Source organism: Orbilia oligospora, assembly GCF_000225545.1.
Source record: "Orbilia oligospora ATCC 24927 unplaced genomic scaffold scaffold00076, whole genome shotgun sequence".
Classification (NCBI taxonomy): domain Eukaryota; kingdom Fungi; phylum Ascomycota; class Orbiliomycetes; order Orbiliales; family Orbiliaceae; genus Orbilia; species Orbilia oligospora.
Genome location: NW_011645633.1, coordinates 845,735 through 863,128, shown reverse-complemented (window position 1 = coordinate 863,128; position 17,394 = coordinate 845,735). Strand labels below are relative to the sequence as shown.

At 44.1% G+C, this 17,394-nt stretch overlaps 6 protein-coding genes across 6 annotated transcripts; 2 read left to right on the top strand and 4 right to left on the bottom strand.

Moving 5' to 3' along the window:
• Window positions 1-2,638: 2,638 nt before the first annotated feature.
• AOL_s00076g241 (uncharacterized protein) lies at window positions 2,639-3,319 on the top strand (the record flags this gene model as incomplete). The annotated part of the gene is made up of 2 exons (XM_011122794.1): window positions 2,639-2,728; window positions 2,804-3,319. 2 exons carry the CDS (start codon window positions 2,639-2,641, stop codon window positions 3,317-3,319), a joined length of 606 nt encoding a protein of 201 aa, XP_011121096.1.
• A 3,510-nt stretch (window positions 3,320-6,829) lies between these two features.
• On the bottom strand, window positions 6,830-9,172 carry AOL_s00076g240 (uncharacterized protein; the record flags this gene model as incomplete). The annotated part of the gene is made up of 1 exon (XM_011122793.1): window positions 6,830-9,172. The coding sequence occupies one exon, from the start codon at window positions 9,170-9,172 to the stop codon at window positions 6,830-6,832; it is 2,343 nt and encodes a 780-aa protein (XP_011121095.1).
• An 820-nt stretch (window positions 9,173-9,992) lies between these two features.
• Window positions 9,993-10,846, bottom strand: AOL_s00076g239 (uncharacterized protein; the record flags this gene model as incomplete). Its single annotated transcript, XM_011122792.1, has 4 exons — window positions 9,993-10,051; window positions 10,120-10,296; window positions 10,375-10,489; window positions 10,595-10,846. 4 exons carry the CDS (start codon window positions 10,844-10,846, stop codon window positions 9,993-9,995), a joined length of 603 nt encoding a protein of 200 aa, XP_011121094.1.
• Window positions 10,847-11,374: 528 nt separating this feature from the next.
• On the bottom strand, window positions 11,375-12,671 carry AOL_s00076g238 (uncharacterized protein; the record flags this gene model as incomplete). The annotated part of the gene is made up of 4 exons (XM_011122791.1): window positions 11,375-12,025; window positions 12,084-12,170; window positions 12,229-12,371; window positions 12,437-12,671. 4 exons carry the CDS (start codon window positions 12,669-12,671, stop codon window positions 11,375-11,377), a joined length of 1,116 nt encoding a protein of 371 aa, XP_011121093.1.
• A 345-nt stretch (window positions 12,672-13,016) lies between these two features.
• Window positions 13,017-14,637, bottom strand: AOL_s00076g237 (uncharacterized protein; the record flags this gene model as incomplete). Its single annotated transcript, XM_011122790.1, has 5 exons — window positions 13,017-13,147; window positions 13,478-13,810; window positions 13,874-14,219; window positions 14,286-14,390; window positions 14,446-14,637. The coding sequence occupies 5 exons, from the start codon at window positions 14,635-14,637 to the stop codon at window positions 13,017-13,019; spliced, it is 1,107 nt and encodes a 368-aa protein (XP_011121092.1).
• Window positions 14,638-15,011: 374 nt separating this feature from the next.
• AOL_s00076g236 (uncharacterized protein) lies at window positions 15,012-15,380 on the top strand (the record flags this gene model as incomplete). Its single annotated transcript, XM_011122789.1, has 2 exons — window positions 15,012-15,035; window positions 15,099-15,380. The coding sequence occupies 2 exons, from the start codon at window positions 15,012-15,014 to the stop codon at window positions 15,378-15,380; spliced, it is 306 nt and encodes a 101-aa protein (XP_011121091.1).
• Between the last annotated feature and the right edge of the window lie 2,014 nt (window positions 15,381-17,394).

The window sequence follows — 17,394 nt, the reverse complement described above, 5'->3', positions numbered from 1 at the left end:
AATCAACACATCGTGAGAGTGCTCGTAAAAAGGAATTCCTTTTTTAGGATTAGTGCCCGTCATACATGCAACATTGCATCGACACTTATGCACTCATACTCTTAAAATACTTGCCAACAGCCACCCCAAGAGTTGAAGAGTCTTCTTCAAAAGCTTAAGTTAAGAGCTCGAGATGGCATATACCAAGTCTTCCCCCAAAGACTGGTTTCGCAACCGCCTACTCGATTCCGTGACATCTCCAATTGATATCGTAACTTACCGAACGATAAGAAAGGCCACCAATTCAGTTACAAGTCGAAATCTATGTCCTGTCTCCACACATCCTCCGGCATCCGAAGGCCGGTATGCATTGGCGGTTCGCTCTTGTCCTCCGTCGCCGAAAGAACTTACGTCCCGTCTCCCGCTAGCATCCATCAGGCACATTGCAGACCGGTCGGCCGTCTACGGAGCTAACTTGCAGCTTTTATCACCGAATTTCAGGACATCTTGTCATTGACATTCGGATCGAGTTACTGTGTACTGCCATATATCAATGAAACAAAAGGTCGAGCTCTACTCGGTAGATGCGGACCCCAAAGTGGTCAAAAGGCATATGCTCCGTCTGTCTTTTTTGAATTGCATGAGACATTTCCTCATTCCCATTAAGACCCCGAAACAACCCGCCCGTGCTGGTTTCGACAGTCTCGGAAGGAAGGAAAGAAAAAAAATATATCCTCGTGGGCTCCCAAGATTTCCAGCCGCAAGGGAAAGAAAAACGGATGACTTGGTTTGTCTAAGGTCTTCATCTTTTTAGGAAATTTCGTGACTTGCACAGGATCCAATTCAGAAGGTATCCACTTCAACGGTTGACTAGATTTTTTTTTTTGAAGACTTCAAAATTTCCACATCCGAAATCTCAACCGAATGGCCGACAGATCTAAATATAGACGAACGGTAGAAGAAGAAGGGTTCCGGTAGTGTCAATCTCGTTTTTCTCGCCTCCTAGCAATGCCTAGGTTTGTGCCGTCGATGATTAATTATTTCAAATGCTAAAGACTTAGCCAACGGACGCGTACACCTTTCAGCCTTAAACGATGGCTGTGTGTGAGTTCATCGACGGTCCCAAGAGTTCTAAAAATTCCTGTATGCACAGTTTGTTTTGCGGGGGAATCGACGTCAATAGTTTACTGGGGGCACAGTGCTCGTATTGAAAATGGTTTCCTTACATACAGATCCTCAGACGAGTTACAAGTGCATATCCCTCGAAGACAGGATAATAAGGGGACTATCATATTATATCGTAAAAATTTATAGGTGTGACCTGTCAATGTTTTATGGAGGATGCAATGTCTCGCAATTGTTCGTTCATGATTGATCATGGTGATGGTGATATGCATGTACCGTAGCAGCCGTTTCGGCTTCATCTTGGCTGCATCGAATTAATCGAACCTTCGCTTGGTCATTCCCGCTTGATCCCAAGCAAACCAAGTAAGTTGTCTACCTTCTCTCCGGCTTCTCGTGTTCCAGGTCGGTTCCTGACCCTTACACAAACTAAGCAGGTTCCTTTCGGAAACCTTTCCTGCAGTCAGCGCGACTTTTCACATCAAAGCACAAATCACAAAGCACACGAAGTACAAAGTACGCCCTGGGAAAGAGGGAAAAGAGAAAGAACGAGCTTCCATGAAAAGAAACGCCCTCCCGGCATGGCAAATACCAGAAGAAAAGCTTCATGAACTTGATCCGCAAGCCGAGAAGGTTTTCCTCATGGCTCAGCTGGTTTAGTGGGTTTAGCGGGTGAATATCATGCCCGGATTTGAGGGTTTTCTCACACTAGACACATAGATGCACACCAGATTATGATTCCATTCGATGGCTTCGAGCAAGAACGTTATTGTTTGACCAAAAGAAAGGACTTTCACGTCTGGAGTCAGTCAGGGTGGGTCCGTTGAAGGCACCCCTGTCGGGCCTTGCTTTTGCTGACCCGGATACCACCCTGACCGGGCTGTGAGGCCCTTGATCGCCTCGGTGGGAGAAGAAGCCATCCACAATGCAATGTTGCGCAGACGCGCTGGACTCGGACGGGACTAGCGGAGCTTTTGGCCCCCTTCCTTGCCTGGCCATGCTGTGAAAGACGCATTCCAATTTGCTTGATTACCCCGGAGACCAAGACACCAGCATAAGCAAGCAATAGGTAACAATTTGCAGGAGAGATTATGGAGGGCAGGACAGGATATTGCATGGATGCCGTCCTGGGGGCGAGGCAAAAAAACGACTGGTGGATATCCCCCTCGATGCCACGCCCATGATCCTGCCTCAAAGCCCGTTCCTTATTTTAAATTTGCCGGGCTTGTTAGTTTCTCTTTTCTGTCATAACAAGAGCCTGCTTGGAACTTGGAAGCCTCCAAACTGGGGCAAACCTTCGCTCTCCTGCGATATATAAACCGATTTCCCCAGGCGCCTTTATTGCGAATTTTCTTGTCCGGTCCATCCTCTCCTTTGATCAAAGAAATCCTCATATAAAAACACTCGTTCAGCTTCGAACTTGTTTATAACAATTACTTAATTCGCCACTCTCTTCCTTCTTCCTTCAACAAATCACTCCCTCCAAACTAATTTTAATATCTTCGATATCAAAATCATCATCAATCAATCAATCAAAATGAAGGCCGTTCTCGCTCTTACCGCTTCCATCTCCCTCGCCAGCGCTGCTCTTTTGCCGCGTCAGCTCGACCAGATCCCATCGTGCGCTGTAAGTTGATTTAGATATCTATTTTATAATTTTTGATTGATGGCATTGTGACTAATTTCTTACCTATTTATTCAGCTCCAATGCGCTCTTGGCAGCTTGCAATCCACCGGATGCCCTACCACTGACTTCGCCTGCATCTGCAGGGCCAGTGCCTTTGTTTCTTCCCTTATTCCTTGTGTTCAGGCTGGGTGCTCCGAGGCCGAGATCGCGTCCACCATCCAGGCTGCCACTGGACTTTGCGAGGGTGCCGGTGTTTCCCTAAGCATCCCACCTCTCGGCAGCCAGACTAGCGCTGCTACTTCTGCCATGGAGACAACCTCTGCCCCAGCTGCCACCACCTCTGAGACCGAGGCCATGACATCCTCTGCTCCATCGACCGAGGCCACCACCGCCCCATCTTCCGTCGCCATGACATCCTCTGCTGAGACTACTGGGGCCCCAGCTACCACCTCTGCTGGTGGCGCCAACGGCACCGTTAGCACTACCGGTCCACCAAACCCAACTGGTACCGAACCCGGTGCCGCCAGCCGAAACACCGTCGCTCTTGGTGGACTCGGTGCCGTTGTCGCTCTCATTGCTGCCTTCTTGTAAATTACTCCTCTCATAGAAATATGAACAGCAAAACCACAGTCGAATGTGTGTACAATCTTTTACGATCACAGCTACGAAGACCATCTGACTGCCCCGTTTCACAAAATGGATAAACAACTCTTCTACACATTTCGGGTTGTAGAGCACGCCTTGGATGTTTTTTTGTTCTGACATGAGGGAAACGCTTGGGAAATGGGACTTGACTTGAAATGGTTTTAATGCGGAAGGGAATCTCTCAATATGATGGCGGGCAAAAAGTTTTTCTTCTTTTTCTTCTTGGTGGTTTTTAAATTTTTTAGCTTTAATGGTCTTTTAATGCTCCCTCAGACTTTTTTCCTCCTCTTTTTTATAGTTTACGGATACCTTAGGTTCTTTTTCTGATTCGTCTTTTTTTTCAATGGAATTGACTTCTTCTTTTCTCTGAACTGTTTTTTGGCTCCACTTGGTTTTTACCTTTTTCGCGATCTCGTGTGTGCGCGTGTATAATGCTCTCCCTATGACGTTTGACGGTTACGTTTGGTCTTTTATTTTTACCTCTCGCCGTACAAATACCTCGCGTTTGTACTCGTTCTTTGATTGGAACGTTTAAAGTACAGTTGCAGCTCTTTAAAAGACTCCTGTATTCGGCCTCGGGAATTGAGTATAAAGATGGCGCTCGAAGGTAGATACAGTGCGAAGGAGAAAAGGAGGCTAAAACTGTGAATCTCACGGACAGTTGGGGATTTCGAACAACCTTCACGCCCCCTTGGAACCGGGATGGGTAAGTTGAGCGCGACTGCCTAGACAGATCTGGAGTTGAGGATTGAAACATCTTCGTTGATTGGGGGATGAATTCAGAATAAGGTGTGCGTTTTCTACATGGGAAGAGTTTGGGGTTGTATTTTTTTTTTCCCTTTGAGGAGTTTTTATTTCTCTTTTGCTTCTGGCTTCAGAAATCACTTTTTTTTGATTCTATATCATTCCTTCGAAGAATAACCCTTTTAGGAGAGGATCAAAATTATTTAATACTTGCTTTGGTATGGTATTTTTGAGTTATCTTTTTTTCTTTCTTCTTCTTCTTTATTTTACTCTTTTTGAATTCATATTTGATTGATTGATGGACTACCAGTTATCATGACTTTTGATATTCACTATCATTTTCGAGGGAGGTCCTTCGGTTTGCAATTTTGCATATCATTTTTTATTTTTTATTTTTTATTTTTTATATAACATTCACGCACTCCTTGTAAACTATATACACATTTTTTGATAAAAACAATATAGTAGCCCTTTTCTTCGTTTCAATATATATCTTCCCGCCTCATCATATCATCATGATCAACATAAACAAGATTTAGTTGTATATACACAACATTCGAGATGGTTATAAGGTAAAGACCAGGATCAATCGACTACCGCTCCACTATTACGAATATATTACGGCAAAGTTAACCATAGATATATAAATAAATAAAAAAGCCGTCATGCGCACTGTACAGTGGCGCAGTTCATGAATTCAGGGATATATCCAAGACCGGTCTTGCAATTGTGGCAAGTGGCGATTTTACCCATTTATTATTTAGGATAAGAATCTATATATATATATAAAGGATCGTAGGATTCGAAGAGGCAAAGTTAAGGTTTAATAATAAGCATTTCGTGTTTTGAGTGTACGTATGCATGCGGGGGGGTACTGTTGTGATTTCTCCACAGGATCTCAGGGCTTCAATCATGCTTGAGACTTGGTTTCGGTGGGTTAGTATCCTGTTGTTTTTCCTTCCTGGAATGTGGTATATCGATCCTAGGCGTAATTAATCCTGAGTTTATGATTCCATGGTTAGCGCTTTGATAGATTTCGGTTCTGGAGATATATATGATGGGAATACAAAATATGATTATATGAATATTATCAAATATCAAAAGAATCTACGCTGTTAGAAGGGGCAAGATGTAGTTGATGCATATTACAGTCTATGGATCCACTACAGAGAACTACTACAGATGGAGATAGATATCAACTTCCATAATATGACTTAGTATACTTCATCGATATCTAGAGTCAACCCAGTGATCTCAAGAAGTAGTTTACTCAAATAGTGAAATAGTAGTCAAGAATAATCAGTACTCACATACAACCCAGCCAATCAAAGATCTATTTCTCTATAAAATCTCCAATACGTATATACCGCCAGAGCGATGCACCAGCGCTACTCATGAAGTCTATTCCACACAGTAAACCCAAACTTCCATTCCCCAAATCAATACATCGTAACCATCTAGAACACCTCTCTCAGATAACTACAAGTAGCTACCTAACTAAACGAAATAGTTAACTAGCGAGCGAACTCTACAATCTCTGAGAGGAACGTAAATTCCTCGCATTAGATTATCACCCTGTCTTGTACCTAGAACTAGAAGATTATTACCCCCCCAAGCTTCGAACCCTCCCAAAAAAAACAGTTACTCAAACCCTTCTAGAAAATATCTTCTTTAAACGCGAACCCGAGCTCTTATCAAATCAAGTCAAAAAAAAACCAAAAAATTTAAACGAAGTATGCGTTCCACCATGCATACCATATGATATCCCGGGGAACTTCATTGCATTCCACATAACAAACTAGGCTCCCCGGTCAATCCATTGCTCCGGGTGTTGGAAATCTGCAGGTTCCCGAAGACATCCTTCATGCATGAATCCAAACCAACCGGATAACTACGTTTAAAGCACAAAGGCAAAGGCAAAGAAAGCGAAGAAAGGAAAACGACATTAATTCATTATCACCAAAAAACAACATTCTTGTGCTACACACATACATACGTTCCCACTTCCCACAAAAAAAACTAAAGGAAAAATCTTAAAATATGCAGTTATATGCATGCAAGACATGAGTGGTTTTTAATGATTAATCGTCCCTCCCCCCATGCACACCATATAACAAAAAAATAATACGCGAATAAACTGGGGGTTAAGTAATATCCAATTTAATACCAACAAAAAAAATGCAACATTCGGGATGCAACATCGTCGGTTCCCTTTTGTCCCGTTTTACAAGGGAGGGGCCTGGGACGGAATCAAACTTAACTATGTGCGCCCCCCTTGCAGATTAATTGGATTGGATGAAAAAAAAAAAAATTAATAATAGGGGAAAACTCTTGGAAAATGGGAGAACCCAAGCGTAGGGTTCATGTGCCGGCAATTAATACGAGGCTAATCTGCCGAAGAAGGTCTGCTACGTAATATGGTCTGTGGAATTTCAGGTATGATCTCAAAGTTGATGTTTAAAAATATATAATTTGCAAACCTGATCTGGTTGATATATATTTAATTCACTCAACCAGCTTGCGGCTTAGTGATGTATATATATAAATCGATTTTATTTAAGTATATTAAGATCTATTAAAGATCAATATCTAGAATCCTAAGTTTAAGCTTAGAGTAAGTATACTATAAAAGACGAAGGAGCCTTGATCTAAAACCTAATTACAAAATAAATAAAATATCCAAGTACTTATATATACCACATAAACATAAAATCAATCAAACATCCGCCTCGACTCTCCATCCAATATATCCCCATCACCATTCACATGACAGGTCCTACACAATACAAAATACGGAATAGTAACACACCCAGTCCACTGCGTATTCCCTCCCTGAAAATCCGGTTCCCCAGAATTCGGCGTCGCAAACAAAAAGAACCTCAAAAAATTACTCGAATTATCAAAACACGCTCCGATCACATTCTTCGAACCAGAAGGTTGAAGGGTATAATACCCCGTCTTCATCTTAACCGTCCAAGTAGCCCACGCTGCAATGAAAAAAGAATTAGACTGTTGATCCCCATCGAGTAGATATACCTGACTATTTGTAAGATTCGTCCAGAGTTGTAGATCGGTTGCGGGGCTGGTGGTTGTGTCTGTCATCGATAGACGGTATTCGCCTGTGTTCTTGCTATATAGGAAAGAAAAGCGTGAGGCGCTGGTTACATCTGTACTCGCCCATCCTCTGGCGACTGAGCCGTATGAATCTACAGCAGCGAGTTTTCCGAGATAGTAGTTTCTCCAGGCACTCGTACCACCGACTTTTAAGTAACTCGAACCGGGGAGGTACGTCGAAATTGGAATCGTTGAGACGGGAGTACTGATCAAGAAGACCGATGTAGTAGTCGCCACAGTGGTGAAAATAGTAGAAACACCAGTTGCTGGCGTATAACTGGTGACATAAGTAGTTGCGGTAAGAGTCCTGACTGACGTTGGAGATGTGATAGCTCTGCTACACGCCGAACTAAGTTGGGAGGTGGCGTAGTTAGAAAGCGCGGTGGGTGCGTTATTTTGTCGTTTAGTAATAATAGTAGGATCTGGGTTTTTAGTATATGTCTCTCCGGACTTAGACCGTCGTGCTCGTCGACGACGGGGTAAATCTGAGAATACCGTCGTGGTAGCTGAGAGGGCGGTATACTTTACGGTCGAATCACCACCCGGAGTGGCCGCAGTCCTAGACACCGTAGTAGACTTGGTGTATTGGGGTAAAGTGGTTGTCCCCTCCGTGGTAACTGTTGTTGCTTTTGGTATGTATGCTAGCAATGTATAACAATAAGCTTGTAACGAGTTGCTTGTGATAATATCATAAGCATCCGGGCCCGTCGCCCTGGTCGTAGTACTAGACGACGAAGATCTCGAAGAGACGGAAGCAACAGATGCCGAAGAAGCAGATGCCGAAGAAGCAGACGCAACCGAAGCAATCGAAGCTGAAGAAACAGAAGCCACCGACGCCACCGACGCCGAAGAAGCAGAAGCAACAGAAGCAGCAACAGCCGCCGGCGTCGACAACGGTGCCTGAGAAATACTAAACCCCCCATCAGGATTAACCGCAACCGACACCGTAGCCACCTGCTGCACAAACGACGAAACACTAATAGTCCCATAATCCGCATCAGGTAAAGCCATCCCCACCCCTTTCCCCTCAGAATCTCCTCCAGCCAATACCACACTCAACTCCTTCCCATCAGGACCGGTACAGCTCACCCCTTTCTCAGGATCGAGATTATACCCCGATAGAATATCCGGTGTATCTCTCTTCATAAAATCCGAAATATGACCGTATTGCATTGCATATATCCCTTGGTTGGATTGTCGCTTCCCGATACGAGCGTGTGCGGGTATGAAATGGAGATAAATGATTCTAGATGTATTAAGCGCATCGACCATAGTAGTATTTGGCAGAACCGAAAAATACGCTCGCTCCCCCGCTGCATCACCAGACATTAGTACGAGCGGGGAGTTAGCAGCATAGATAGCATATGCCTCATCAACCCCACCACCGATACTTCCACCCATTACAAACACAGGGCTGGAACCTGATTCCAAGGGAAGTGGAACCGCCGTGGTCGCGTTCGTACTGGAGGAACTTGATCCTAATGAAGTAGACCTCGAAGCCCCAGTAGTAGATGTTGTAAGCCGAGTCGTATTGCTACCATTGGTAGTAGTATTAGTAGTAGTCGCACCGCCCGTGCCAGTATTGGTGCCAGTCTCAGTACTAGCTCCCGTTCTAGTCGCAGTCCCACCGGTTTCAGTACCGTCACTGGTTATTGTACTCGATCCACTATTCGTAGACACCGACACCGACGACCCAGGAAGCACACCCGAGGTACCAGTTGCAGTGCCCCCCCCCCCCCCTCCTCCATTCATACGCCCCCATGTCACCTGATTGCACAAAGGAAGCCTCAACTTCGGACATCCATTTGATCCAATCGTAACTACTTTCGTACTCCGCACAGTCGTATACACAGTCTCTGTTGTAATCGTCGACGTCTGTGCCAATACCACCGCATCGTAGAAACTACCATATAATAAGATAAAAGATAAGGTATGCCTCATGGCCTTGGGACAACCTGTAAGTACCATAGTTATAAAACTTCCACCATAAAAATAGTAAATAATACTACTAATAATAATAATGAAGTAGAAAGTATCGTATTTAATATACGTAAAACCTCGGCGGGTAAGTACTTAAATATATATATACTGTATATATGTGTATATCTAAAAGGAGGTGGAATAAAAAGAAAGTAATCTCAACCATCAACACCCCATCCTTCTTTTTTTTAGAGTAAGGAAAGAAAGAAAGAAAATGCATGCTCGCAATACGATCCTGATAGCCAGATCGTAGCGGTTGCAATATGATTCGACGGTTACATCTTATCCACGTTTGATGAGAATGTCGCTCACCCCACCATAACAGAATATTATATTGCATGGTTGACTTTTTCGATTAAACAAAGACGCGTTGGACCTCTCAAAATACCACACGATCTTCGAGCAATCTACCAATTGTGGTAATGACGTCAATCTATATGAGTACTTCTAAACTCAAGTTACGCTTGAAAGTTATTCCAGAGCTAGAGCAGAAGGGGTTGTTTATGGATGTACCTTGCTTCGTTTAAGGACTCTTGAGGCTCCAAATTAGGAAGCATTGGCTCCCTCAAAAACCCACAACACATCAGTGTTAAATTATTTATTACACATTATTAACCCATTGTGCTATAATAAAACTTCCAACCGTCCGCCACAATATAGGCACGCCGATTTGTCCGTAGATCGTTTTAGTGAGAGAGAAGAGAGCCGCGGCGATGAAGAAGGATAAACAAGATAAAATTTGATTGTTCCTGAAAAATTTAGATCAAATTCTGTATGGATATTAATCGACACAGAAATATTCCTTCTTATCCACAATTTCAATCTGTGCAGTGCCTATTTCTACAAAATAGTTTGTTACTAGTACATGTGTATACGTGTGGTGTTTATTCTGCTACCTTCATGCTAACTTGACTTCCAGTAACCCTCCACGTATTCATCCATTCTCTCAACATACTCATCCCCGCTAGTTGCCCACCCTTTGATTCCGTCGACTAAAATCATAGTCTTAAGCTCAGCGTCATTATTGTCATCTATATAGTCTTGGAACCATAATGCAGATCTCGTGCCTCTCCCTCGGCTTGAATCTGGATCAATGAAAGTGTAATTACTTAGATCACACGTACTTTAAAGGTTTTGAGGTAGTAGGATAAAGGAAAACTTACTGCAATACCAAATCGCCCTTTTCACTCCAGCGGCTTTGAACAATGCGTACCATGATGGAATTGTGGTATAGAAACTCTGCGCAGGTATATTTATAGAGCCACGTATGGATCCTCCCTGTTCGCCAGAAGATGTCAGTTTAATAGATTAACAGATAGTAAGATAAAATTGATTTTTCTTGTTTCTTTTCAAAGAGACATCCTAAAACGAAGGCGTCGTCACCTCATAGTCGTTCCGTCGGACATCGATCAATACAAAATCCTGCGCTCCTGAAACGTCCACTCCGTTTAATAGCTCCAGGACTTCTCCGGATGTGATTTTATTGGGAGTGTCGCTCCTTGGTGCGGGATAGGCCGAATACCATGGAGCTGGAGGGGCAACAGCGGACCGCTCTGAGTCCATTGGCTTAGTTGGAAGGCGATTGGAAAGAATCTTAACCGGTGTTTCGAAGAGATAAGATCGTTGAAGCAACATGTACGAAGATTGTATGAAAATACGTTCATTTACTCACTTGAAACGGCTACGAATTGATGAGGGTTTTATAGCCACCATAACTATCCCCGGCCCCGATAATGGGCATTAGCGTTGCCAGACAGACATATGACACAACCCAGACTTGAACTGTCACCACTGAAATATGATTGGTGGTGCTAATTTTCGGCAAAAAGGTCTGGAAGAGCTTTTCTATCATGGAAATTTCTGGTGGAGTCGGTTCTGGTTGCGGCTCACACCCTGTTAAGAGATTTCTCGATAACAAAGTAAACTATTTAGAGATATTATCTAATCCTATCCTCCTAACTTTACTCCTAAGTCTTCCTCTCACATCGATCTGTGAACCATCCTCATCGCACACTACGCGACGGTGGGGATTAAGACTGGGTTTGACATGCCCGTCTAAGCAAATCAAGAAACCAATCTTCCAAACTTTTAGGAACATATATAGATTTTCTAGGTGATTACATTTAAAATATACTAGAATATCAAGACGAAGAAGAGGCAAAATTAATCTTTCCAATTCCACCTCTTGCCTATGAATCGGACTACATACACCAGAGCAATTAAGACAGGGACCTCAATAAGAGGACCTACAGTCGATGCAAGCGCCTGATCGCTGTTGGGACCAAAAGTTGCAACAGCAACCGCTATAGCTAGCTCAAAATTATTGCTGGCGGCTGTAAAACTCTGTGTAACACCTAACTTATAGCCAAAACCAAGCCTGTATGTCACATACAGCGTGACGATGAAAATGGCGACAAAGTAAACAATTAAAGGTGCAGCGACGCGAACTACAGAGACGATTTGGTGGACAACCTGACGACCCTGAGAAGCAAATAGAACAAGAATAGTATAGAGTAGGCCAATCAACGACCACGGAGAAAGCCACTTCAGGAAAACCTCGTATTTATCAGGTCCGGCAAATTGTCGAATGAGGAGCCTGGTCAAAATAGCGGCCCCCAATGGTATTCCAAGAAACACTGCCACATTCGTCGCGATTGTTGAGTACGAAAGCTCGAGTTCCCCACTGCCACTGATCACTTTAATGAATAGTACTGCAAGTGGTGCAAACAAAACCATTTGAAGAACGGAGTTAACGACGACCAGAATCGCACAGTAGTTCTCATCACCAGCTGCGAGGCCATTCCATATCAGAACCTAAATGCGGATGGTGAGATTAGATCGACGTGAAATACAACGTTTCCCTCATACTTACCATAGCAATGCACCTTCCCAAACCGACCAAAATCAGCCCCGTTCGTAGATCACTTTTGTCTGGCAAGAAAGCCCATGCTAATCCAAGCTATCCAATATATCAGTACAATGCCTTGCTAATCTCGTAATACTCGAAGGACGAATACCATCAGAAAGGGCGCGACAATCCAATTCACGAAGACGCTGAATACTATCTGAATCCATAGATCTCTTTTCCGAAGAATATGATGTAATATCTCGTACTGAACTTTGCATAAGATAGGGTACATCATGACCAACAGTCCAATCGCTAGGCAAAAAAAAATCGCGTCCGTTAGTCTAGTGAAGTTATATAGCTATTATTAGGTGTCTAACCTATTGGCACCGAAACTCCTACGAATTTACCCTTCTGAAGGGAAGGCCCAATTTGCTCGACGAAATTCCCCAGGAGGACTCCTATGACCATCGCCAACAGTATCCATAGGGCAAGATAGCGATCGAGGAATCCCAGGGATTTGAATGTCGACAATTTAGTGTTTGGCTTTTCTCTCGCATTTTGGCTTTCCAGTTCTGCTTCTTTAGCTGGTTCCTTTTCCTTTCGCTCGTCCATGGTCGGTTAAAGAAAAGATATATCTAAGATATTGAAGTGGATATTTTCGCAAATATATCGTTTTTCGGCGAGATTTGGGTATGAAATGACCATAGGAGGAGCTGGGCCACTTTATGTGGTATTTTTTTTTAGGTCGTACCAAGCTTTACCCTTTCAAGCGATTTGGGATTAGCCAATCAGATTTCAGCGGTGACACGACTGCTGGCATTATGCTTTGCCCAAAAACAAATTACCAATAAATCTTCTGGGTTCTAGCCTCCACGTTAGCCAAACTTCCAATCATTTCGAACCAATATAGCACGTCACCATGCTTCCAGAGATCCTTTCTACAGTATCAATACAAATTTACCTGTGACACTCGTTTATCTCCCTCAATTTTGGATGAACTAAGAACTTTTTGCCGCCACCCGAACCTAGCACCTCATCTATCCGGCAGCAAATTCCCTGATAAGCAGCAAGAGGACATTCCTCGTCACCTGCGTTATGTCAGGGTGGCATTACGAGGAAACGTTAATTGAGAGACTACGTCTAAGCTAGTATGGGAAAGAATATCTACGAAGGTTTGGGCTGCCATAGCGGAGAATACAGCCGCAAACAAGTTGAGAAGCCTTGATCTAAATACTTATAGGTTAAGTACGTGTCCGTAGTTTTAGAAATACCACTGGTGCAAAGGTGATTTTACAAAGGAAAATATTTTTGGTCTGGAATCAAGGTTTTATAGCAAAGATTTTGAATGACCCTTGTAAAAGCAAGCACAGATTAATAATATATTCATCAGGGAGATTAACGATGCGTGTAGCACTTACCAACCCATTCATTGAGATCAATACCATTAAGTCTCGAATCAGTGGTTTCGAGATCTTGGCTCACTAGGTTTGTCTTCGATGGTGCATCGGTATTGCTCTCCCAGAGCAGGGCCGCTCCACCGACAGCAGCATCATAACAAGGCTGTCTTTCCATCTTTACCTGTGAGCAACAAGATACGTTTCCTTTTCCTATTGCCTTTTCCCCTGTAGGGGAATCGACTGCTTCAGTTGGTTGTCTACAACAACCAGCAGCATTTTCATTGCTCCCCTGTAAGAGATTCGCCGTGTTCACGTAAATGTTCAGGTCACTTTCTGTGTCAACGATCAAGATATCTACCCCTAGTTAGCCCTCTGCAGTAATAGACATCGTATTAATAAAACCACCGTTTAGCTTACCTGAAAAACCTGCATCTTTTAGAAATTGCTTATACCCTTCGGTTGTGGCGGCTCCGGCGATGCACCCTGCATATAGAGTAACATCCTCCTTCAGCGAGGGGGGTAGCGTCTTCCGCGCCAAGATATCCGAAATTGCGACCCTGCCGCCGGGTTTGAGAATGCGAGCCATCTCGACAAATGCAGCTGGCTTATCGGCTTCAGGCACGAGGTTAATGACACAATTGGAAATGATGCAGTCGGCAACACTATTATCGAGCGGGATAGATGTAATATTTGCCTCGATAAACGTAATGTTCCCTGCTTCTGGCGATTTTGCTAGGTTCTCGCGGGCCCGGGCAAGCATATCCTACGATATTCGGGTTCACTATTATACTAGTCCGCGTATCGGGGGTATTTCGTAGGCGCTCATTACCTTATTGATGTCAACACCAATGGCGTGCCCATTTGCTCCAAGCCCTTTTGCTGCGAGAAAAACATCGAAACCCGCACCACTGCCCAAATCTACGACCGTTTCGCCCTGCATGCAGTTATCAGTTACTCGAAGCAAAATAGAAACGATGAATAAAGCTTACGGGGCGGAGGCTTGCAATTGCAAGTGGATTCCCGCAGCTCAGCCCCAGGTTAGCATCCCTAGGTACACTGTTGATCTCTTCCTCTGAGTAACCAAACGCTTTGGCAATGGCACAACTGTATTGAGGATTCTCGGCTCGAGCGACAGAGCCGTATCGCCTTTGGACGTATTGGTAGATAGTCCTAGAATCCATAACGAGGAAGGATGAAAAAATACCGGTTGAAAACGAGTTAGAGATTCCGTTAATTGAAACATTTGCGTTGACTCCCGGGATGAAATTTGATCCTTTTGTTATATGCGAAGTAAAAGATATCTAAACACCTGATGGAAACGAAGTTTCGCTAAAGCTATAATACATATAATATAAACGGGTTCGGCAGCCAATTGGATATCGCGAGTGACATACCAAGCAGCAGAAGCATGTCAAGCCAATGCAGTGTTTCTCTTGGTAAAGCTGTCGCAGCCACCGCCAGAGCCTTCCACCCATTGTCTCTAGATACTTCTAATTAGCAAATCTCCGCGGCCTTTATCTTCACTTCTATATAATCACGGAACTCTTCCGCCACAATGTCAGATATACCTAGCAGACAGGTTTGTTCCTCAAGAAATCTTCAAGTAGGTCGCTGCTAAAATGATCTTTGAATTTGTATATAGCGAGTACAAGAGAGAATCCGCGAAAGTAAGCGGAGGCACAGGACTCGAAAGAAAGAATATGTGGAAGAACTCGAACGCAAGCTGCGAGATTATCAGCAGCAAGGTGTCCAGGCCGCCCCAGAGGTCCAAGTCGCGGCATTGCGAGTCGTCGAGGAAAATATTCGACTGAGGGAGCTGCTCCGGCGCGTCGGAGTGGACAATTGCACTTTGCAAGGGAGAAGCCACAGGTTTATAATTACCGAGGATATGCTCGCCGGTCGCCGAAACAGAAGTAGGTTGTGATACTACCCGCTCATCTTAGCGAAGATGTTACGGAGATTAGTAAAAACACTGACACAAGATTTAAATATTGTCTCCTCCGGAGACACGACCCGCGTATATACCTTTGAGTTGAATATTGCCAGAATAATATAAGAGGCGACCTGCGGCCTTATACGGCCGAGCCACCAAGATGCTCTTCAGAACGACCCACCAAGCATTCTACAGATCATCGTCCGTGCAAACTTATGATAATTCTAACGGAGAACCCCAGTATTGATATTACACATACGTCGGCACAATCAGAAGACCAAAATTGAGAAGGGCCTAGCGATGGCGTTGAGTGTTCCAGGGCGTATGGGGTGTATATGCGGCTTGCAACTTCGGGCGAAGCGGCTGTTGTGTGGGAAATTATTGATAAACCATTTTTTTAAGGTTGAGGCAATATAGTGATAGATTAGGTCGCTTTTTGTCTGACCAACTTTCGATAACGCTCTTGAAAGTACTTCCAACAAAGCGGGATGGCGGTGAAGATACCTTTCACGATCCTTGTGTGCATCCCCATCCACTCGTTCAGGAGTGTGCCCTTGTTATAGACCAGATCCTGTATCTTTTTACGTGGGAGTGTACTGTATATGCATCCGGAATCGAGATTTCGCACTCAGCTGGTTCGGCCCCATTCGATTCAGAAGGAGCGCATGGAGGAGGGCTGAGATCGAGGGCAAGGGCCCCGTTCTAGACGAAACCTTGATGCGGAGATAGGATCAACCTCTACGAGGACAACAGTTCCATCCGGGAGCAAGTGGAAATAAGATTCAAGCGGGCCGCCTGACAACTGTAGAATGAAGGAACCCGGTGTGCTTGTTGGAGCTAGAATCGAACTCATCCTGTTTCTTACGATACTAATAATTGTCCGAACCCGGCGTCTTTCAAGAACAACCAGCTTCGCAAGCCCATGAAGTTGGTTTGTCGGGAATTTATAAATTGAAGGATGAATTACCTGGCGCTGAAGATTCAGGTAGAAGATTTCAAAGCCGCGGTCTCTGTACTTTTGAAGTAGTGATTCATACGAGCCCCATGGACTACAGAGAGTCGAGTCTACTGTATTACACCGGAGCATCCAAGAAGCTATACCTTGTGGCGTCGTATATACCTGCTGACCATCGTACGCAACACCAACGCAGTCGATATCACAATTGTAACCATACAGGATTTGACCAATACTTGAATGTAAGCGGAGATTGATCCGGACGGAGCGATTGAGGCGTTGTGAGACAATGGTGATCGCATCTTTTGTGCGGACGCAGACAGTTTCCCAGAGAAGATTATCGCGGATAGTTTCTTCGACAACTTCCAAACGCTTTATGGCAGTCTCCTCGTCGACACCATAGACGAATAGGTTGGTATTACCTAGGCCCCGTTTAGTCATTTGTCAACGTTTCTGCTAGATATGATTCCAACTTCAAGAACACCAAGATTGATATGAAAACAGTTACCTTCAGTGAAGATTCCAAAATCCTTTTAAACTGTTTAATGTCCACTATAGCCTGCCCCCGCCTTCTTATGCTCCTCTTCCGTAAGTGACATTATATACTTTCCCGTTTCGAATTCATCTTCAGACTCGGCATCAAGGTCCTGAGCTCGAATTTCAATATGCTCTTCATGACCAGCATAGATTGGTACCAACCCCAAGGCATTATCTGCCAATGCAGGGTTTGACGAGCCGCTAGTAAATAGGGGCTCTCAAACTTGAGGAACGGCTGGAGTAACCCTCGCACCGGTTGGTACTTGTTCTCCGCCAGGTAGTTTGGGAATGGCCATTTCTACCAGAAGATCCAGTAACAAACCCGAGGCAGCCATTGTCACGGCTGGTAGAATCGAATGGGGATTTGGGTATAAGCTTAGCCTTGGGAAATTTTTAGGCCGATTTGGATATGTATAATTCTATCTATGCAGGTGGAACACACGTCTATGAGGCCGACGGCTAACTGGTGCCTTTATACTCCAGCTTTTGGATAGCAGGGTAACTATAATCACT